Source organism: Natator depressus, chromosome 17 (genome assembly GCF_965152275.1).
Source record: "Natator depressus isolate rNatDep1 chromosome 17, rNatDep2.hap1, whole genome shotgun sequence".
Classification (NCBI taxonomy): Eukaryota; Metazoa; Chordata; order Testudines; family Cheloniidae; genus Natator; species Natator depressus.
The window spans coordinates 1,435,449-1,456,550 of record NC_134250.1 but is presented as its reverse complement, the minus strand read 5'-3'; the positions used below and the strand labels follow the sequence as shown (position 1 = coordinate 1,456,550).

The 21,102-nt window shown below is 59.1% G+C and overlaps 1 protein-coding gene across 1 annotated transcript; it reads left to right on the top strand.

Moving 5' to 3' along the window:
- The first annotated feature begins 290 nt into the window (after nt 1-290).
- Nucleotides 291-19,309, top strand: SPAG5 (sperm associated antigen 5). Its single transcript, XM_074975041.1, has 24 exons — nt 291-362; nt 1,009-1,155; nt 1,683-2,932; nt 3,892-4,084; nt 6,016-6,135; nt 6,917-7,009; nt 7,445-7,579; nt 8,252-8,371; nt 8,755-8,847; nt 9,262-9,396; nt 10,196-10,310; nt 10,788-10,881; nt 11,329-11,410; nt 12,617-12,750; nt 13,207-13,372; nt 13,529-13,622; nt 14,640-14,714; nt 15,113-15,236; nt 15,716-15,827; nt 16,510-16,590; nt 16,764-16,916; nt 17,438-17,491; nt 18,343-18,423; nt 19,092-19,309. Exons 1-24 carry the CDS (start codon nt 327-329, stop codon nt 19,206-19,208), a joined length of 3,804 nt encoding a protein of 1,267 aa, XP_074831142.1. The 5' UTR covers nt 291-326; the 3' UTR covers nt 19,209-19,309.
- Nucleotides 19,310-21,102: the final 1,793 nt, after the last annotated feature.

Genomic DNA, 21,102 nt, shown 5'->3' with positions numbered 1-21,102 from the left:
GGCCGGGCTCGTGCCTGCCCCGGGGCCTGGCGGCGGGACCCCCCAGCTGGACGGGAGCGCCGGGCTGCACGTGGCTGAGCAATAAAGGGCATTTCCCGTGGCTGTCTGCGTGGCGTCTGTGGGGGAACCAGACCAAACCGCTAGGGGGAGCCCTAGTCTCTGCGCGCTGGGGCGCAGGGCTGGCGTGAGACGCTTCGTCGCCCCGCCCCCTGGCGTAATGACGTAGATGGCGCTGCAGCCAATGGCGTTCGCGCGCGCTGTTCGAATGGCGGGTGCGGCGGCTGGCGGCCAGAGGCGGCGGAGCAGGTCGGGTCTCGCGGGTCACCATGGAGACCGCCGGGCCCCGCGCGGCCGCGCGCGAGGTGAGGGGGGGCCCCGGCCCCGGGTCCGGGTCTCCTAGTCGGGGGCCCGTGTCGGGATCGCTGGGCAGCTCCGCCCGGGGTCCGCCCCGCCCGCGTCCCGTTCCGGGCCCTGGCTCCCCCCCCGGGCACCGGCCTCCCCCCCGGGCCCCGCCCCGGGTCTCCTTCCCCCCGCCCCCCCAGCCCTGGCTCCCCCCCCGTCCCGTTCCGGGCCCTGGCTCCCCCCCCGGGCACCGGCCTCCCCCCCCGGGCCCCGCCCCGGGTCTCCTTCCCCCCCGCCCCCCCCCCAGCCCTGGCTCCCCCCCGTCCCGTTCCGGGCCCTGGCTCCCCCCCCGGGCACCGGCCTCCCCCCCGGGCCTCCTTCCCCCCCGTCCCGTTCCGGGCCCTGGCTCCCCCCCGGGCACCGGCCCCCGCCCCGGGTCTCCTTCCCCCCCGCCCCCCCAGCCCTCGCTCCCCCCCCGTCCTGTTCCGGGCCCTGGCTCCCCCCCGGGCCCCGCCCTGGGGCTCCTTCCCGCCCCCGGGCCCTGGGTGTCGTCGTCCGTCCGTCCCCCCCACACACCACACACACATCCCAGAGATGCCCCTGGCCAAGCAGAGCCCGGCGGGGGGGCAGCCTGTAGGGGTCACACGCGGGGTTTCTTGTGTCCAGCCTCGGAAGTCAGCCGGCCGGGCCCCGCTCCAGGACCTCTCGCTCCAGCAGCCGGCTGCTCCCCAGAAGCAGAAGTTTCCTCAAAGCGCGATGGAGTCTGCGAAACCCTCGTCTCTTACGCCGCTGTTCTGCAGGCTTCGGCTGCAGGTGGGGGCTGCTGCTGTGGGGCTGGAGAGCGCTGACCCCAATGGCCAAAGACAGCCCCAGTGGGGCCGAGAATCCGGAATCTCCCGGGGCACTGACCCCATAGACCCCACGCAGCTGTAGGCCCGGGGTGAAGGGAGACTTCTCCTGAGTCAGGCTGGCTAGCCTAGTTCTTGGAACCCGTCTGCACCATGGTTCTGACTCCATGGGTCCTGCAGAACTGGGTGGGAGAGGGAGAAACAGCAGTTGGGAGGGGCTGGTGTCTTGCCATGGAAGAAGGCAAGGGGGTTCCTCCACATAGCCTAGAGAGCTTAGTGGGGCTCTCCTGCCGCCCGTTCTGCGCTGAACGCAAGGATGTTCCCTATATGCTGTCTCTGGAGACAGGAAGGAAGCTGGGAAAGGGGCCTTCTGGGGTCAAGCTAGTCAAAGCCCAACATGCAGGATAGGCATCCATGTGTCTGGGGGGTGCGGAACAGCAGGGGGCAGGGATTCTGCGGTTCTTGACCTCATTATTTTCCCCCTCCATGCAGGATGGCAGAAGCACATTGCCTGGCTCACAGATGTCACCAGCTATAAAAATCTGGGCAGACTCCCTGCCAAACACAACATTCAGTCCCAAAACTGTGGAGGAAAACAAAGCTTGGCCCAATACAAAAGAGCAACAGCTGGGTCTGGCTCCAAATAGCTCCACACCAAAGGCTTTTGAGGCAGCTGGTAGCCCCCAGGAAATGGGTCAGGGGGAAAGTGCCATATCTGCCGGCTCTCTTCCTGGGGCTGAGCCTGGGGGGGAGCTTGTGCTGGGGGAGGTCGGGACCCTGCAGGACAACTTTTTGGGGAGGAGGGCAGATGCTGCAGACACTTCCCAGTTGGAGAGAGAGGTGGAGAAGGATGAGGCAGACTGGCCATGTACACCTGAGACATCTCAGGCTTCTAAAGTAACAGTGAGGCTGGATGAGGATCAGGCCCACGTGACAATGGCAGAGAACGAGCCCTGCCTGGACAGTGACCCTTTGGACGCCAGGGCCATCCAAGACACTGCTGCTGAGCTGGGGGTGCAGGAGAAGCAGAGCCATGCTGCTGTAACGATGATCTCATTAGTCCCTTCTGTGTGCTCTCCTGAGAGGCCGTGCCTGCTCCTAGCAGGGTCTGCAGAGGGGTGTGACCCTGAGCAGCTGTCAGCGACACAGGCGCTTGGCAGCCCTCCTCTATCCGAGGAGAATGGCATCTGGGCCGTGATTCCTGAGGCTGATTCTCTGCAGCCTCCCAGCATCCTGGCCACCCTGAAGGAAACGGAAGGACGTAGCAGTACCCTGCCTATCCCACGGGGAGCAGAATCGGGAAGTTGCCCCCTCCCTTTTGGTGCTGACCAGCCCAGCTTGCTGGTGACTGAAGAGGGCTCCCCTCAGGCTTCTGTCTGGAAGGATGTGGCTTCATGTTCTGCTCAGAAGCCTTCCCTGCAGGGAGGAGCAGCAGCTCTCACAACCCCAGTGCCCTCTCATGAGATTGGGTGCAACGTGGCCGGTACCATCTCCTGGATGACTCCACTGGCATGGCTGGAGAAGAACATGGGCACCTCTGCTGTGATGGAGTCCTTGAGGCAAAGCCTGCCGCTGCCAGCTCTGCAGCAAGATGCAGGCACAAGTGTCACCCCAGTCTCCACCTGCTCTGCGGGGACCTGGATGACTCCCCGAGCGCTGCTGGAGAAGAGCATGAACACCTCTGCGGAATGGCCTGCCTGCGCAAAGGACAGTGCTGCAGAAACAGATTCTCTTCTCTGGCAGTAAGTTTCCTTGTTATCCACACACAATTCTGTTACTCTCACACTCTAGGGGCACCCACCTTTACCCAATTCCTAGGGCTCGGGGCGTACTCTTTGCGGGTTTGCAGGACCTTTTACTAATGAAAGAGCCTTACACAATAATACCCTTATCCTCTCAACGATTACCAGGCAGAATACCCATGCTAAGCATAAAGTGCTCTGCTCCCCAGTCCTGGCCAGGCAGGCGGACTTTCCTGTTGGCCAGGCAAGGTCAGTTTCGTCTGGATTCTGGCTGCTGCACGTCAGGGTTGTGCTCAGGGTTCTTATCAGCTTTGGGCTGTGTCTTGGGGGTGAATTCTTCCAGGTCTTTCCTTCTCCTCTTCCTTCTCTGCTGCTCTCCTTCTTGGACCCCAGTTTATACAGTGAAACTTGAGTCCTGCTTAGCTGTGCCATAACCAGTCATTTCATTAACCAATCCTAACATATTGTAACAATTTTCTAACCTAATCATACCCCATCACCTTAATTTACACCTAACAAAATTAATTAACACACAGATCATACAGCCAAACAATAGAGAAAAGGGGACTATAAAGATAAAACAATAAAGAAATGAGGATTTCACAACCATAACTGTCAAGTGATTTCTTGCCAGACAGAATGCCATCAAACTAAGTTTTCTTTAACCATCGTAAGATCTGTTTCTTTATCTGGTGATGGTGGGTGCTATTAGGACAGGGACCTTCTTAACAGCCCGATATTACGTTGTTTTAATGTAATTTAGATGGAATGTGAGGATCTAACTTCCTGCTTCTTAGCTAATGGCTGCTTCTCTTCTAATATGGCTATAGTAAAAGGCCTTATCCTTACATCCCCAGGTCCCTGGGGTTAGTCGATGTTCCTGAGCCGGGAGCCATTTCTGTAGTTCACAGGGGTCTGTGCTCCTGAAGCCCCTCACAAATATCTTCTCCTCTGACCAGCTGTTCCCAAGAGCACCTGAGTGCCCTGTCCCGGGCGGAGCTGGAGGGGCGGCTGGAGAGCACGCTTATCATCATTGAAGCCCTCTCGTGCCAGCTGCGGGATTGGCAGCAGAGCCAGTGGCCAGTTCCTCGTCTGGGGCCGGCAGACCAGAGAGACGTGCTCACGCAGACTGATGTCACCCACCCCAAAGCAGTAAGAGGGGCCCACTGTAGAGATGAGATCACGTGCGTCTTGGGTTGCAGTGGGATGCTCCGAAGCAGAGGATGATGGCAGATGTGGCCATGAGCTGTGCCTGCCTCCCCTCTGACTGAGTAGATCAGAAACTTCCCCTGTTGCCTACCAGTTAATTGCACTAGGTAGTTGTGACAAAGCAGGACTGTTCTTAATGTTTCCTCAGAATACTGTAGGGGTGCCTCAGTTTCCCCTGTGCATTTCTTAAGTCTCTAGGTGGTGGGATAAGGGGGTGTAATTGTTGCAGAGCAAAGGGCCAGTGTACATAAATGGCAACACTCTGTCTCCTGGCAACTGATGGCCTTCCCCCCCCCCAAGGTGAGAGTTAAAGGGTTGGAGAACAAAGGACTCAGGTGACCTCCTGGCCCGGGAAAGGGACAAAGCCCAGAGGAGGAGGGGCTGGAGGGGGAGTCAGTTTGGGGCTGGCTGGGGACATGGAGTGAAGTGCAGATGTGGTTGTCTGGCTCACTGCCCCCCAAAATGGACCCAGATGAGGGGTCCTGTTCTCTGCACCTACAAGCTCTGGTTTAGACCAGTTCCTGTCATCTAATAAATCTCTGTTTTACTGGCTGGCTGAGAGTCACATCTGACTGCGAAGTTGGGGTGCAGGACCCTCTGGCTTCCTCAGGACCCTGCCTGGTCGGACTCGCTGTGGGAAACACACAGAGGGGCAGAGGATGCTGAGTGCTCTGAGGTCAGACCCAGGAAGGCGGAAGTTGTGTGAGCTGTGTGTCCTGAAGACAGGCTGCTCGCAGAAAGGAGACTTCCCCAGAGTCCCGACTGGCTTCGTGGGGAGCAGTTCCAGAGCATTGCCCAGGGACTGCATGACAGTAGTGGAGCCCGTGACTGCAGTCAGGCAAAGGGGTGCTTGGCAGCCCCCCATATGCAGTGCTAGCCTAGAACTTGGGAGCCCCAGGCTCTATTCCCTCTCTGCCAGACTTCCTGTGTGACCTTGCGCAAGTCACTTACCCTCTCCGTGCCTCTGATTTCTAGCTGTGCTATGGGGACAATAGCCCTGCCTGCCTCACAGGAGAAAGACACTAAAGGTTTTGAGGTGCTCAGGTGCTGCAGAGGTAGGGGCCGCACAAATCCATTAGCTAGCTAGTGGTTCTGCAGTACTGTGGGGTGTGTCCAGAACCTCTGCTAGGTATGCAGCTGGGCAGTGCTGAGCAATCAAGGTCTTGAGCGCTCCCTGGCCAGTGCTGCTGTGACTCCCCCACTGCAGCTAGTGCATGGACTCCAATGTTCCAGATCAACAGGCCACTCAAAGTACACAAGGTCCCACTGAGGGTAAATGGAGCGGAAGTGATGTGGGCTGAACGGCGATCGATCGTTGAGTTCAGAGCTGATGAAACCTGATCCCATGGTCGCCTGCTGCTACAGCACTGGCTAACCAAATCATGCGCATGGCTGGTCCGGCTCTTGCCAAGTTGGAGAACTGCAGCAGTCCTTGCTGTTCCTGGCCTCCTGATTACACTCGCCTGACTGCACCACTGTCCACCAGCTCGTCCAGGAAGGAAGCTGCAAACGAGCATGTCTGCAGCCAGTGGGTGGGAGTGTGTGGCTGCATCCTTTGGTGGGTGGCAGGGGGGGTTGAGAAAAGGCAGCACCTGGGGGAAGCTTGCAGCTGTCAGGACTAATGGTGATGCAAATGTCACAGCAATTGCTTAAATCTAGCCCTGCTGGGCAGAGATGCTGCCCCAGGCGCCCCTTCTCAGGCTGAGCCTGGTGCACGTGATCCTGGGGGAAGAAGACGAGGTGTTCAGCCTGTCTGGCTCTGCTGAGCCCCCAGGACACGGGCAAAGTTGGCTCAAGCCCTGCCCACCTTACCCCTGTGAGAAACAGTTCTCCTAGCCCTGTGAGTGATGGCTTGGGGATGGAATATCTTCCAGGAGGAGCAGCTTTATCATGACTTGTACATGGCAACCAGAGAGAGACTCAAGGCCCTGCAGCGGACCCAGGAGGACGAGCAGGCTCTGAAAGAGGAGCTGGAACAGGCCAGGGAGGCAATGGTAGGTCCTGGAGGGGTTTGTGTACAAGGAGGGTAGAAAGAAAAGGAGTACTTGTGGCACCTTAGAGACTAACCAATTTATTTGAGCATAAGCTTTCGTGAGCTACAGATGAAGCATCCGATGAAGTGAGCTGTAGCTCATGAAAGCTTATGCTTAAATAAATTGGTTAGTCTCTAAGGTGCCACAAGTCCTCCTGTTCTTTTTGTGGATACAGACTAACACAGCTGCTACTCTGAAAGGAGGGTAGAGTGTCCTCAAGGGGGTGGGTGCTTCCAGGGCTGGCTGTCCAAGTGCGGCTTCCAGTGAGAACAGCTGGAGCTGGTTAAAGGTGCAGGGCTGTCTCTTGGGGGGCTAAGCAAAATGGACTCCTGACTCCTCCCTGTGCTCCTCAACGAGTCATCCACTACAGGGAGGCAGGGCTAGTCCACAGGTGGGACGTTCTGCTCCCCATCCCAGGTGTTGTAACAAGCAGGGCCCCTGCTTTAGGGATCGATTCCATGTACAGTGGGTCCTCTGAGAATGGCCACTCTTAGGACAGATGGCTTGTCTTCTTGCTCATCTGCACATTCAGATACTTTGGCCTGTCTCTGAAGACAGGAAGCTGCCTAACAAGGGTCGTCACTTGTACAGGTTCCTCTGCTACCAATGGTGGCAATTTGGTTACACTACCAGATCTCCAGTGGGTCCTGGACCCTTGGCTGGTGCCCAAGTCCCAGCAGTGGCCTTTCGATAGGGTTCCCAAAGCCACATCTGTGGTGTGAATGCTCCTTTTGTCTTGCAGAGATCCTGGACTGTGGAGTCTCAGTCGTTCCTGGACACCGCAAATACTTCCCTGCGGAATCTGCAGGAAGACCGAGGAACCCTAAACCAACAGGTGAGATTGTCCAGCTCTGCGATGCTCTCTGGCTGAGCCTCTGAGCGCTAGCAGGCGTATGTCAGCCCTCGGAATGTGCCTTCGGCTCTTCCAACAGCCGTGCTCAGAGAGACCCTGGAGAGGGCCGGGCCTGGCTCGTGGTGCCCTGGGTTCGTTGGAGCACTCAGCGGCTGGGATGTCAGATGGCTCTAATTCGTGAGACTTGTCCCTGTGGAGCTGGTCACACCATGTGTTGCCAAGGCTCTGGGTGGGGTGGGTCCCCCGGGGGGGGGTCCAGCCTGGCAGCCTTGGTGCCCAATGCACGGGCCGCTTGAACGGCGCCTCTGAAGGAGCATGGGGCAGGCCTGTGTTGGGCCTGGAACCTCTGGGATTCCACAGGGACTCAAGGCCATCCTCAGGGGTGCTCTCCTCCTCCTCCTCCTTCTCCTCTTGTAGCAAGACCAGATGAGGGCCCTGCTCTCCCGGAACCAGAGTTCACTGGACAAAGTGGCAGCCAAACTGAAGAGCTGCTTGGCGGAGCGGGATGAGATGCGGAGCCGAGCGGCGGAGGCACTCAAGGCTAAAGAAGCGGTAACAGGCTCAGACCCCTGTGGGATGCTGTTCAGAGGGCAGGGCAGGGCAGGGCTGTGGTGGTGCTGGGCCCAGAGCGTGCCCTACCCCAACAGTGGGGTAGGAGCAAGAGCAGCTGGGACTGGTTAGCCTGGGCCTGGTGGTCGGGGCTCTGCATGCCAGGGCTGATTTCAGCCCCACTCTCGCTGCTAGCTCCGCAGTGCTGGGGATGCTGCTGGTGTCTCGGGGGGCGGGTGTCTCGTAGCTCAGCGGCAGCCATGCCAGTGGACGGGTGGGGTTGCCTCTCTCTGCGGGAGTGCTGGACAGCCCCCTCTCAGCCAGTCCCACTGGCCCTTGAAGAGGGTGCTGGGTGACCTGTCGGCAGGGAGCTGTGCCCCGGGCCAGCGTATACAAGGGGGCAGGGTTAAGGACTTGGCTGAGGCCTCCCCAGTGCTTCAGCAGAGGGGCATGAGGGAGAGCCCTGCCCTGCAGCCTGAGTGTAGCGCTGGTGCTTCCTCTGTGACATCAACATCTTAATCTCCCATGTGTGGGTCCTGCTGCTAATGTGTGCTGGGGCTGTGCCACCCCTCAGCAGTGGGGCTGTCAGGGCTCCCTGGGGCACCTGGCAATGGTGGCACTAGGCTGATGGATCACCGTTAAAATCCCCACGTGCACGTGTCTCCCCCTCCCCAGAGTGATCTGGTTCTGGAGGCCTTCCGTGTCCATGCCAGCGCTCGGATCAGAACCCTAGAGCAGGGATTGGAGTCCCAGTGCGAGCTCTGCACCCTTATTGAGGAGGCTCGTGAGCACCAGGTAAGGAAGGGTAGTGGGCTCTGCATGGGTGTCTGGCCCTGCTCTTGACCTTCTTAGCCTGTGGGCCCAGCCAGCTTGCTGGAAACCTTTGTGCTGCCCACTGCACGGGCTCAGCCTGCGGTCTGCTGAACTTGTGATTCAATTTGATATGCTGCAGCTTGCGGCAGTGTTCTCCTGTCTCTGCCATTAGTGATGCTGGGAGTTTCCCCTGCCACTACTTTGGCCTGGTCTCAAGGCATGAGGCTGCCTAAGACCAGTTCCTCTGCGCTTCCATTGGGGGCGACTGACTACACCATCAGTTCTCCAGAAGGTCTTGGACTCTTGGCCACTGCCCACGTCCCAGCATCCGCATTGGCAATGCTAACGCCCCTCTTGTCTTGCAGAGATCCTGGACTGTGGAGTCTCAGTTGTTCCTGGACGCCGCAAATACTTCCCTGCGGAATCTGCAGGAAGACCGAGGAACCCTAAACCAACAGGTGAGATTGTCTGGCTCTCTGGCTGAGCCTCTGAGCGCTAGCAGGCATATGTCAGCCTTCGGAATGTGCCTTCGGCTCTTCCAACAGCCGTGCTCAGAGAGACCCTGGAGAGGGCCGGGCCTGTCTCGTGGTGCCCCGAGTTAGTTGGAGCACTCAGCGGCTGAGATGTCAGATGGTTCTAATTCGTGAGACTTGTCCCTGTGGAGCTGGTCACAACATGTGTTGCCAAGGCTCTGGGTGGGGTGGGTCCCCCAGGGAGGGGGTCCAGCCTGGCAGCCTTGGTGCCCAATGCACGGGCCGCTTGAACGGCGCCTCTGAAGGAGCATGGGGCAGGCCTGTGTTGGGCCTGGAACCTCTGGGATTCCACAGGGACTCCAGGCTGTCCTCAGGGGCACTCTCCTTCTCCTCTTGTAGCAAGACCAGATGAGGGCCCTGCTCTCCCGGAACCAGAGTTCACTGGACAAAGTGGCAGCCAAACTGAAGAGCTGCCTGGCGGAGCGGGATGAGATGCGGAGCCGAGCGGCGGAGGCACTCAAGGCTAAAGAAGCGGTAACAGGCTCAGACCCCTGTGGGATGCTGTTCAGAGGGCAGGGCAGGGCTGTGGTGGTGCTGGGCCCAGAGCATGCCCTACCCCAACAGTGGGGTAGGAGCAAGAGCAGCTGGCAGGACTGGTTAGCCTGGGCCTGGTGGTCAGGGTTCTGCATGCCAGGGCTGACTTCAGCCCCACTCTCGCTGCAAGCTCTGCAGGGCTGGGGATGCTGCTGGTGTCTCGGGGGTGAACCTTGCAGCTCAGCGGCAGCCACGCCACATCAACAGCTGAATCTCCCACGGGTGGGTCCTGCTGCTAATGTGTGCTGGGGTTGCACCATCCCTCAGCAGTGGGGCTGTCAGGGCTCCCTGGGACACCTGGCGGGGGGGGTGCTAGCTGGTGCTTAGCAAATGCCGAGGGCTGAGCACCTCCTTCCTCCAGGATGACCCTGGTGCAAGATGGCCATGTGAGCAATGCCATGTTTAGCAGCCAATGGCTGGAGTGTAGCTGCAAGGAGGCCTGTCTGTCAGATGTCTGGTGCAGACCCGAGGATGCCAAGAGGCAGATGAGTGGGGCACGGTGGGCATTTGCCATCCAGGGGTCAGAACATGGCCCCTTTTCCAGCATCGCAGTCTGGTACAAAACTGCTGCCCTGCCCCCTCCTGTATCTTTGGGAGGGCATTAGAAACCCCTGAGCACTTGTCTCATTTGGGATGTGGATGCCAGCAGCGTCCAGCTCTTGGTGCCTGTTGGGCTGGGCCAGAGAAGCCCCCAAGGGGCAGGATTGAGCAGTGAGCCAGGTGCTGTGCTCTGTTGCAGGCTTCCAGGGAGCTGGAGGCGGCTTCCGGGAGGCTGGAGGAAGTGACTGCAGAGCTGCAGGATTCTGTAGCCCAGGTGGATCAGCTGACTGTGACAAACTCCCGGCTGGGAGCAGGTATGTCTGCATGTGAGGCTGGGTCTCTCGGTGTCTTGTGTGGATGTGCAAAGGCCCAAGAGGTGGCAGCAGCTGGCCCTTCCTGTGGTAAGAGACTGGGAGACACTCGCAGAGCTGCACCTTGCTGCATGCTGGTCACGTGCTAGGGCACAAAGCCCAGACCATGTCTTGCTATGCTGAGGACGGAGCTGAGCATCCCGAGCCTCCAACATTGGCTAGAGGGCTCCTCCTGTAGCAGGAGCTGCCTGTTCCATTTGCATGTCAGTGCCCTGTAGATTTCTTGGAGGCCACCTTGCTGACAGCTCCGACAGCTGGATAAGACTAATGTGTGCACCCCCACCATACTCCAGTATCTGGGCTGCTGCTTAAGACCTGCTCTGGGGGATGGGCAGGCAAGGGCTCCTCTGCCTTCTCAGCTTTGCATATTCACTGATGCCAACTGTGCAGCTAACTCCCGTGCTGTGCACTGTGCCCTAGATCTCAGCACGCTGTTGAGGGACCTGGCCAGCCTGCAGTGCGAGCGGGATGAGCTGCGAGAGAAGCATGCAGACCTGTCGGAGGAGATGGCGCGGTGAGTCTCCAGCCTCCAGGTGCTGAGGCTGGGGGGCATAGAAGCAAAGTGCTGTGCAATCCAGTGACTGAATAATGAGGAACAAAATGTGATGCCCTAAGGGGGGCTCTTGGACAATCCTCGTTCTGCGGCTTCCCCTTCCCCGAAATTCACTTCTGTTCTGAAAAAAGAACAGGAGGACTTGTGGCACCTTAGAGACTAACAAATTTATTAGAGCATAAGCTTTCGTGGGCTACAGCCCACTTCATCGGATGCATAGAATGGAACATGTAGTAAGAAGATAGATAGATATATACACACACACATACAGAGAAGGTGGAAGTTGCCATACAAACTGTAAGAGGAGTGGATCTCCTGGGCAGATCCCATCAGCTGCCCCTCCTGGGCCCAGAGCCTGCAGCTGGCAGCCGAGCTGCAAACTAATTGCTTCCCTTCTTCCTATCTCAGGCTGACCAGGGAGCAGGAGCTTCTCCAGCAGCAGCACGACCGGGTGCGTCAGGAGCTGCGTGAGATGACCGAGTGCCACGAGGTAGAGGCTGTGGGGGATGGGCTAACCCTTCTGTTAGGGGCACAGGACACTCGCTGTGCTAATGGCATGTGCTCCATCCCATTGACCCCTATGGCAGCCTTCACAGACCATGATATTAAACCGTAGACCAGGACCAGTTAACGTCGCCTCCTCCCTGCATGTAGGCCTGGAGCTGCCAGGCCCCACTGACCGCTCAAATGTCCTTTCCAAAACCCCTCCTAGAGGGATACAGAAAAAGCTGGGCATCCTAACTGCGGGTGCAAATCCTACTGGCCCAGGACTTGCTATATGCGGTGCCAGACCCGTGCCATAAAACCCCCTGGCAGCTAAATCTCTCAAAGGAACTCTCTCGCTGCCTTGGATCCTAGCCCTCCTCGCTACTCATCCTGCCCTTTCTTTCACTCCTTAACCTTCTGGTATCTGATACTCCAGGTGCGTCAGTTAGTGATGCTGTGGAGGCTGGAATCCCAAGGTGACTTCCAAGTACAAAGAGCAGACTTCCCGCTCCAGCAGTTCTTGAGAAAGCCATGGCTGAAATCATGGAAGAACTGGCTGAGCGTGGAAAGCAAGATGGGCATTGGAAGGTCTGGTATTTCACAAGCTGCAAGGGCTGAACAAGTGTATAAATGCTGTGGGGAGCAATTGCCTGTTGCTGACCCTGTGCTCGGTCCTTTGATCCCTGTGGTCAGCTCTTCCCAACCATCTCTGTGCAGTTACTCTGGGTGTGAGACTTGGCTGGGCCTTTCCATGCACTTGAATGCCTGACTGTTCCAATCCCCCTGGGGAATCGGCCTGGCTGCTGCAGCTTTGGCCTTTGCACACCCCAGTGCAGGGCGAGTCGGCCCATCCCGTACTTCCTAGCAGAGTCTGCTGGCAGGTGAGGTGTGGGGGTGGAACTCTGATCTGCCAGGAACTCTGGTGAGAAGGGGGGAAGACTACAGAGCTGTTGCTGGGCTCTGAGGCCTGTTAGATGAAAGACCCCCTGATACCTGGGGGCAGGCCTCACCAGCCCCTCAAATGAGAATGGGGTTGGGGAGGAGTCTCCGCTTGGGCGCTTGCAGGAAAGTAGAGTGGGATTTGAGCTAACTGTTCCCCAGCTTCTGGTATGAACATGGCCCTCCTTAGCCGTTCCTGGCCTGCATGTGCTGAGCACCTCCCGGTGTACCAACTCCCACTCCTCACTAGTAAATCTTCCCTCCGCCCCAGTTCATTGACCAGGAGAACCGTGTGTCCCGGGAGCAGCTGACAGAGACAGAAAATGAGCTGAGAGCCACCCTTGCAGTCCTGCGGGAGCGCAGCATGCAGTACGAGGACCTGAAGGATGCCTACCAGCACCTCCAGTGAGCCAGCAGCTCCACTCTGCCTCTCTGAGCCCTTCGTGTGCCTCCCGCCCCAACTCATTGCTGTGTCTGGAAAGCCTGCGTCCGGGGGAAGGAGCTTGGCATGTCTCTGTTCAGCTCCTGACGGGCAGGATCCCCTCCCAACCTCACCATGGGGCTGGGAGGCAAAGGGTGCCAGTGAACGAGCCCCTCAGTGCACCCTAGTACATCCCTGATTGTCCCAGTCCCTGTGGCAAACCCACGGGCACTCTGGCTGGGCACAGCTGGTCTCATCGTCTGGTTATTCAAAAGGCACCTCCAAGTGGCCCCCTGTCCTCGGGCCACCGAACTGAGGAAGTCAATCACAGCCAGGCCATGAGGCTGCCATGACATGCCTCCCGTTTCCCCTCCCCACCCTGAGAAGATGGGGCCTCGGTGAGCACTGAGCAAGCTCTGACTTCCCTCTTTTCTCCCCAGGAAGGAGCGGGACACCCTCTGTGAGGAGCTCGACTGCAGCAAGGCAGAGGCCCTGGGCCTGCAGCTCATCAGGGACAAACTCCTGAAGTCCTCCCTGGAGCTCGCTCAGACCAAGGAGAGGCTGCTGGACCTCACTGATGTTCTCCAAGCTGCCCTGCCAGGAGAGGTAGGAGTCCAGGGAACTGCCCTCTGGCTGTTGATCACAGAACCCTCTGTAGCATGGGTTTCTGCAGCCCGTCTGCCCTGGGGAAGCAGAGCAATGTCTGTAATGCTGCCTTGGCATCTGTGGTACAGCCACTCTGACCTTCTTTTGTCATTGAAGGCTGCTGATGCTGCATCGAGGAGCAGAGTGTGTACCCCTCGCAGCGTTCCCTGCTCCTTCGTGGGCAGCGTCTTGAAAGCTATGGCAGGAAAAGGTAGGATGTGGCTGCCAGAAATTGCTTATTGGCTCTGGTTCTTGTCTGTTGCTCCAGAAACCCTGCCTGTGTGGAGGGGGCTGGTTAGTGCTTCACAGACAAGGAGGGGCGTGAAGTGCTCTGTAAACCAGCCAAACCCGGGGCTGAGCCTCCCATCACCCCTGCAGCGTGGGGGGCCTCCCTCTGCACTGTGCAGGCCTGTCATGCAGTGACCCTCCCCTTGGTATTGGAGATGCAGCCATTGCAGTGAGTGGGGGACCTGCCCATAGTGTTTTGCCCTGCTGCGTGCTCAGGAGCCAGAAGTACCTTGCTGACACTGAAGCAAGGCGGAAATGGTTACAGCTTCCCAGCCAGTGGTTGAGGCTGCTCCCGTGTCTGGGAAGGAGCCGTCAAGCTTCCAGTGCCCCCCGCTTTATTGTCGAATTCTGTGCCTCTGCTCTCCCTTCCTGTGACTGGTCGGGCTGCATTAGGCCTCAGCCGGGGTGGTGGATGAATTCTGATGAACCTGCCACAGAAAACCAGCTCTGCCCAGAACACTACAGCCCTCGGCCGCCTCGTGGGCTGTCTCTGACCCCAGAGCCAGATTGCTTCAGTGAGGAGTGTCGGCGCTTCCGTGGCAAACAGGCCCCTCGATGCCCAGGGCTTCCTGTCTCTGGTTAGGCCTCCTTCCCACGCAGCCTGCAGACAGGGGATGGTTCAGCTCTTCGAGGCTGGTGCTGTTACTCCCCGGGGCTGCCAGGATCACCCACCGCAGGGCCAGAAAGCACAGAACCATAGTTGTCTTGGGATGGCCTTGTCCCAGGGCTCCTCACATGGGGCGTGGCGAGGGGGTGCTGTGAACGGGGCCTCAGCACCAGTCCCCTCTCTCAGGGCCCAAGCCCCAGGGACTCCCCAGAGGAGAAGGGAAGTTCCCGGATCTATGCAGGCACCATGGCCTAGCAGTGGGTCAGGGTCATAGAAAGGGGTAACCTGTGTTGATAACCCAGCATCAAGCCCATCTGACCTGCTTTGTTACAGGCATTGATGAAGAAGCTGCTGAAGGCTCGACCACGTTCATCAAGGTTGAACCTGCTACTCCTCAGATGCCAGCAGGTAATTGGCCTGGTGTTTGCCCTCTCCTCCCTTGCCAATTAACGTGGCCTTGCTAGGCTTTCCCAGGGAACCTGGCTTGTCCCTTCATCCAGGTTTGACTCAGCAACAGGTTCCCTCTTGTAACTGCTGAGCACCAGGGGGCCGGGCCGGGGGCAGTGGCTATGCAGGTGGGCTAAAGCTGCCTGCTGTTCCAGGCATAGCATCTGGTGTCTGTTCCTGGCCTAGCGCTGCCCTGGACCTTGCTGGGTAATTGGAACCTAAGCACAGTATAACACAGGTTTGTTTCCTTTTGGCTTGTGAGGGGTTCTCCATTAACCCTGGCATTGCGGGCTAGCCCCGTGCACTGTGAGCCATTGCTCCCCTGCCGTGCAAATGGCTGATGTCTGCTCTGCCCCCAGAGATCGAGGAGAGTCTGCGGGAGACTGTCTTGGAGCTGAGAGCTGCTGTCTCTCATCTCATCACTGTGAGCTTCCAGAGCCAGAAGGCAGCACACCACGAGGTTCAGGAGCTGCAGGCTAAACTGTGAGTTCAGCATCTGGCTCTTGAGTCAAAGGAGATGTGATGGGAATGCCCAGCGGGCTCTGGGCGGTACCACTGCTGCTTGCTGACCTGTCGCTCCCCCACTGGCCACTGCCCATCCCTGTGCAGCTGAGCAACACGTCTAGGACTGTGACCCCCAGGAGCTAACCCTGTCAACCTCCAGCCCTCCATACACAGAGGGTCCCTTCCCAGCCCAGCTGGCACCCCCTCAGCAGGACTGGAGGGTCCCCTTATCATGGCCCTAGATGCCAGGCACAGCTGGTATGTTGATTGATTACTCTCCCCTCATGTACAGTCCAGGGGGCAGGTTGGAGCAGCAGGTGCATGAGTTGGGCCCAGTGGCTGCTGGGCAGCACCCGGCTCCCCGGGGAGGCAGGGTCACCCTGAGAGCACGGCTATGCAGCCCACGTTCCATCTGCTTTGTGCCCTCTGAAGACTCAGTTTGGCTCTTCTTCTCATAGCTCTGACCATCAGCACCAGCTGGAGAGCCTGGAATCCAGGCTCCAGGCAGAGATTGATACCCGGGATGCAAACCTTGCCAAGCTAAACAAGACCCTGGGAGTCAGGTTTCAGGTGAGCAGGTGCCAGAACTGGGTTAGATATGAACTCCAGGGCAGAGCTGATCTGGGACGTGGACTAGGCAGGCTCAGATTCTAGGACACGGGAGAATCTGGGTAACTGGTTTTTTCCATATCCTGCAGCTGCTCGCTAGCCTGATCTAATGCGGCACTTGTGTGGCTCCCCAGTGTCCCAGGCTGAGGGCACGTTACTGGCTGGGTCCTGGGTGTTCCTGGGTCAGGACTGCTCCAGCTTAAGAGAACTGCCCCCATCTGGCTGTGCACGTCCAACTGTAATGTCTGCATTGGGGCAGGCTGGGACCCTGATGTGACTGACCCCTCACTACCTCTGGTGATGGGGCAGGATAACCCCGGCTCTGTGTGCAGCCTGGTGGCAGGGGAATGGTGTTGGGACTCACCGGACTGAAGCTGCTGGTGAACTGGGGGCTTGTGCCCAGCCTGTTGCCTGCCCCCGCCCTGTCCTCACTGTCCATGTCCCGCTGAGTGTCTGCTAGCAGCTGTTGTCACAGTGACTGCAACAGACAAAAACCCACCAGCTGCCTCCCCTCGGTACTGGGCCCGGGCTCCCTCTTTGCCTGCTCCTTTCCTGGGAGAGCAGCATGTCCACGACTCTGCTGCAAGGGTGGTGCCACTCAGGGAGGCTCTGTCCTAAATGCTGCCGCCCTCTCTCTCTTCAGAGCGAGAAGGAGCTGCAGGACATCGTGCGGCAACAGGAGGAGAAGATGCTGCAGCTCATTGACCGGAGCCGGGAAGTCACGGTACCCACCTTTGCAGGCTGGGGGCATGTCGGGTTAGATCCTGGAATGGGCTCGGCCCTGCTACCCACTGTGCTCAGTACGGTGCCACGTACAGCTGCCCTGTGGGCTCCTAGAGGCTGGGACGGAGTCCTTTGCCCCACTCCCCAGCATCTCACTGGCTTCTCTCCCCTCAGAATTTGAAGGCAGAAGTCTCTCACCTGACGCACCTGCTCCGGCGTGCGGAGACGGAGGCTGAGGTGCTGTGGGAGGAGGTGAGGGGACGAGACCCCAGCACGACACCTCTGGATGCTGACACTGTCCAGGAGAAAGTCTGGCTACGGCAGGAGGTGAAGCCAGCAGTGCTCGGGCAGGGGCAGATTCTGGTGCAGGAAGGGAGGGGCTCGGTGGGGGGTCGCTCTTGGCCTAGGGCAGTTGTATAGCATGGGGCTGACTGCCAAGAGACAGGTGTCCCGGGGCTGTTGGCATTTGTTTTCCCCCACCCATGGGCCCCTTCTTGCTACGTTGTGGCTCCTTTCTATTAGTGCTATGGAGAGGGAGCAGGGAGAGGCCCCGCAGCCCTGCTGGTGGTTCAGTAGTGGGTTAGACAGTGGGCGCTCCCAGCCTGGCGGCAGGAGGGGGAGTGCTGGGCATGGCTAGGCCTGAGATGGTCCGCATGCTGGGCACGGGCTGGCTAATGGCAGGGAAGGGGAGGCAGTACGTGCCCTGGCTGGGAGCGGCTGACACAAGGAGGGAGCCAGCTCTTCGGGGGCTGGTGGGGTCTGTTCTCTCCCCATCCCTGAGTCAGGCTCTAGCCCTGGCTGTGGGCATCCAGCTGCATTGTGCCCCTGCGCCAATACTTGTCTTGCAGGTGAACAAGCTGAGGGAGCTACTCCTGGAGACACAGCATGACTACCAGGACCAAGTAAGGGGCAGGGCCTAGGGTGGCGCGCGCATGTGTGTTGGGGGGGCAGGGAGTCTGGCTGCATTGTCCCCTCACCGGAGGCTTCAGGATTGACTGCTATGGAGCCTCTCTCATGCCTGCTCCTGCTCTGCGTTCTTCCCACCCAGCTGCTAAGCCACAGGTGGGCAAACTACAGCCCGCGGACCACATCTGGCCCACGGGACTGTCCTGCCTGGCCTCTGAGCTCCTAGCCCGGGAGGCTCGCCCCAGGGCCCCTCGCGCAGCCTCACCTTGCGGGCGAGCTCCTGGGGCAGGGCAGCTGCAGAGCCCGGCCTGACCCGGTCTCTGTGTTGCGTGGTGACCTGGCCCAGCTCCAGCCGGGCAGTGCGGCTGGCGCACCAGGCAGCGCGGTAAGGGGGCATGGAGCAGGGGGGGTTGGATAGAGGGCAGGGTAGTTCGGGGAGGTGGTGTTGGGAGTTCAGGGTGGTAGAGGGTGGGAGTGTGGATGTGGATGGGGGCAGGAACAGGGGGTTGAATTGGGGAAGTAGGGGGGGGGGGTTGGATGAGGCGGCGGGAGTCTGGGGGCGGTCAGGGAACAGGGAGCGGGGGGGGGTGTGGATGGGGTAGGGGTCCCGGGGGGGGCTGTCAGGCAACAGGGGGGGTTCGATGGGGCAGGGGTTCTGGGGAGGATAGGAGGTGGGGGCCAGGCCACGACCCCCTCCCCTAACCACCCCTCCATACAATTTCCAAAACCCAATGCAATCCTCAGGCCAAAAAGTTTGCCTGCCCCTGTGGTAAGCCATTAAAATATGCGGGCTCTGGGGTGTGCTCTGCTCCCATCCCTCTGCACAGCTCTGTGTTCTCCTTTGCAGAGGAGAATCCTGGAGGGGAAACTCCATCACGCCCAGATGATGCTAAGGAGTCGTGAGGAAATGGAAGAGAAGATCAAAGAGGTGAGGCCCTTTGGGGAGGGGCTCTCACTACACCTGCATGGTATCATTGATAAGGCTCTTGGCATGGCTAACTGACAAACAGCCAGGGCTGCTCCCCTTCCCCCCATCACACAGCCTGTTTCCACACTGCCATGCACAAAGCCCTTGGGAGAACAGCTGGGTCTCAGGGATGGGCCCAGCCCAGCCCCACCTGAAAGCATCGCAGGTGAGGCTGCCTTCAGAAGGGCCTGGTCTAGCTGCAGGGGTCTGGCAAAGGACATGAGTGATGTGACTGCTGTGGAAGGGCTGGGGCCCAGGAGTGTGGTGGGATTGCAGCCCAGGGAGGGCCCCTCCATCCTATTCTGCTGCTGTCCCTGAGGGGCTCCCCACCTGCTGCCCCATGCTGAGGGCAGTAAGAGGCTTGTGTGCCGTCACTGAAACGACCACTTCTGCACCCACGGCTGCTCCCTGTCCTGTCTTTCTGGGTCCTGCCAAGGCCTAGGCATTGCCCCGGCTGGCGGGCCAGAACCATTCACACAGCTGCCTGGCCCTCGGTGTTAGGATTGAGAGCTATAGTTGGAGACCCTCACTTGGCATGGCCTGCCTGTCCCATTCCTAGCTGCTGGAGTCCTGCTCCCCCACCTCCAGCTTGGCTGCAGCTCCTCGAACTCTTCCTCCTCCTTTCCCAGGTGCTCTCCTCCATCCCTGCTGCAGTGACTGCCGGCTCCTGGGAGTTCCAGAACCTGCTGCACTACCTTGGGCTGAAGCTGGTGGATGGCGACAGATGCTCTGGGGACACACCGTAGCCGTGAGGTGTGATTCACTCAGTGTTTGGAAGCCTCCTTGCTTAGCTTCCCCTGTATTTTAACTGAGCCCGGTTGAGTGTTACCATTCCTGTCTGGAACGCAGGTGGGCTGGGCTCCGTAGCGCTACGTGTGTGTGTGTGTGTGTGTGTGTGTGTGTGTGTGTGTGTGTGTATATATTTATTAAAGTTGTGACACCCTGCATTGCTCTGCCTCTTGCCTGATCCGAGAGCCAAGCTTGGGGGTGGGGCGGGGGGGGGCCTCTCTTGGGGCTCACTAACAGGCTCACTGCCCAGGTAGGCTGGAGTTCATTCTTTGGGTTCTCTGCTGCCTGCCAGGGGAGCATTCATAGTAACTGTCTGAGGGCACCTGGCATGACACCTGCTGCCCCTGGTCAGAGCACCCGGACTCCTTTGGGCTTATCACGGGGCAGACGACTTCCCCACCACTGCCTCCTCTCCCTGCGTTGTGACAGCCCCCCCTTCCTTGGCAGGGGGTCGCTCCTCTGCCTGGTGTTCTGTAGTTCGTATGCAGCCTTGCTGATCTTCGCGTTCCCAGGGCTCCTGCGAACTGCACACGCATGAACCCAGCAAGGCTGAGCTGACCTAGTTTCCCCTCAGAGGCAGCTCCTGCTTTGGTGTCCTAGATTCTCAGTTCCTTGCTCCTCGGATCTAACTTCCGGTGATCCTTTCTTAGGGTGAAAGCCTCCTGCAGAGGTGGCAGCCTGAGGCTGCTTTGTCCTTGGGACCCCCGGCTCTTGGGGGTGGTGTGAGAGATTCCCAGGACCCAGCAGTAATGGGGTGATGTGGAAGTGCAGCCTGGGCCCGGTGAGAAGGGGAAGCTGTCTGGTGGTGTGAGCATGCAGCAGAGCTGGACCACACAGCTGGGGCTAATCTCCTGTCACTGTCCCTCTGGCCAGCCCAGGGCTTCCAGGAGCAGAGCCCCTTGCCACTCCTGACCTCTCCCCAGCAACCCTGCTGGGGAGGGGGGAGCACGCATGCTGGGCCTTCCCTGAGCACAGATCTGCAACGGGGGGCTTGCTTTGAAAACCTCTTTCTATTTCGCTCAAATGTTGATTCCTTCCCACCTCCCCCCTTTGTCAAACATCTGCAGGATCTCCCTGCCTTGAAAGCCATGAGGGAAGCCCTGAGTTGGAGTCTTCCATGCTGTTGCAGGACGTAGCCTTGTGCTGGCTCCTATGGGCCATGCTGTCTTCTGCTCTGGATCGGTGGGTTGTAGCTGCATGGGTCTATTGATCTCCTCCCAGGGCAGAGCTGCTGCCAGGACAGCACTTGCTTGTGACCACACTAACCGTAATGTGCCCAAAAGCAGCTATATGGAAACAAAACGCTCTGGTTTTTAATGGCTTCGCTCCCTGGTGCTGTCCCCGCCTCTCAGCTGGGTGGCAGGGTCACCTTGCCTCTCTCTTCAGCTGTGGAACAGCTGCCTCTGCCCCTAGCTGTAGCTGAGGGGAGTATGGGAGGTGCTGGGAAACAGGCTCGCTTCCCTCTCCTCCCCCTCCTGTATTCAGCTTAAAGGACAGGTCTCATAAACAGCAGCCTCTGAACAGCTGCGATCCAGTGCCTAGACATCCTGCCAAGGAGCCTCTAGGCCCTGCTGTGAGCAGACACCACCTATGCTGCTACTCAGCCCACGGTCCTGGAAAATTAACCCGGCTGGGTACGTTTGCCCTGCAGTGCAGGGTACAGAGCAGATGGCCTGGTCCTTAACCTGCTTCTGCTGCTTAGAGGGACAGCAGGGAGCTGTGATTTCACTCCCTGTGAAGGCTGAGTGGCCTTAGGGACAGCATGGGGGCCTGTCCCTCCACTCCCTCTCAGGATTGTGCTCCTCTCCCTCGAACCACCTCCCTGCCGCATGCTACCATGGGCCCCACAGA

Excerpts from the sequence above, each read along its gene's own strand:
- SPAG5 (XM_074975041.1), top strand. The coding sequence starts at position 327 with ATGGAGACCGCCGGGCCCCGCGCGGCCGCGCGCGAG. Across the intron at positions 17,492-18,342 it reads AGCATGACTACCAGGACCAA|AGGAGAATCCTGGAGGGGAA; the intron begins GTAAGGGGCAGG and ends TCTCCTTTGCAG. Across the intron at positions 18,424-19,091 it reads TGGAAGAGAAGATCAAAGAG|GTGCTCTCCTCCATCCCTGC; the intron begins GTGAGGCCCTTT and ends CTCCTTTCCCAG.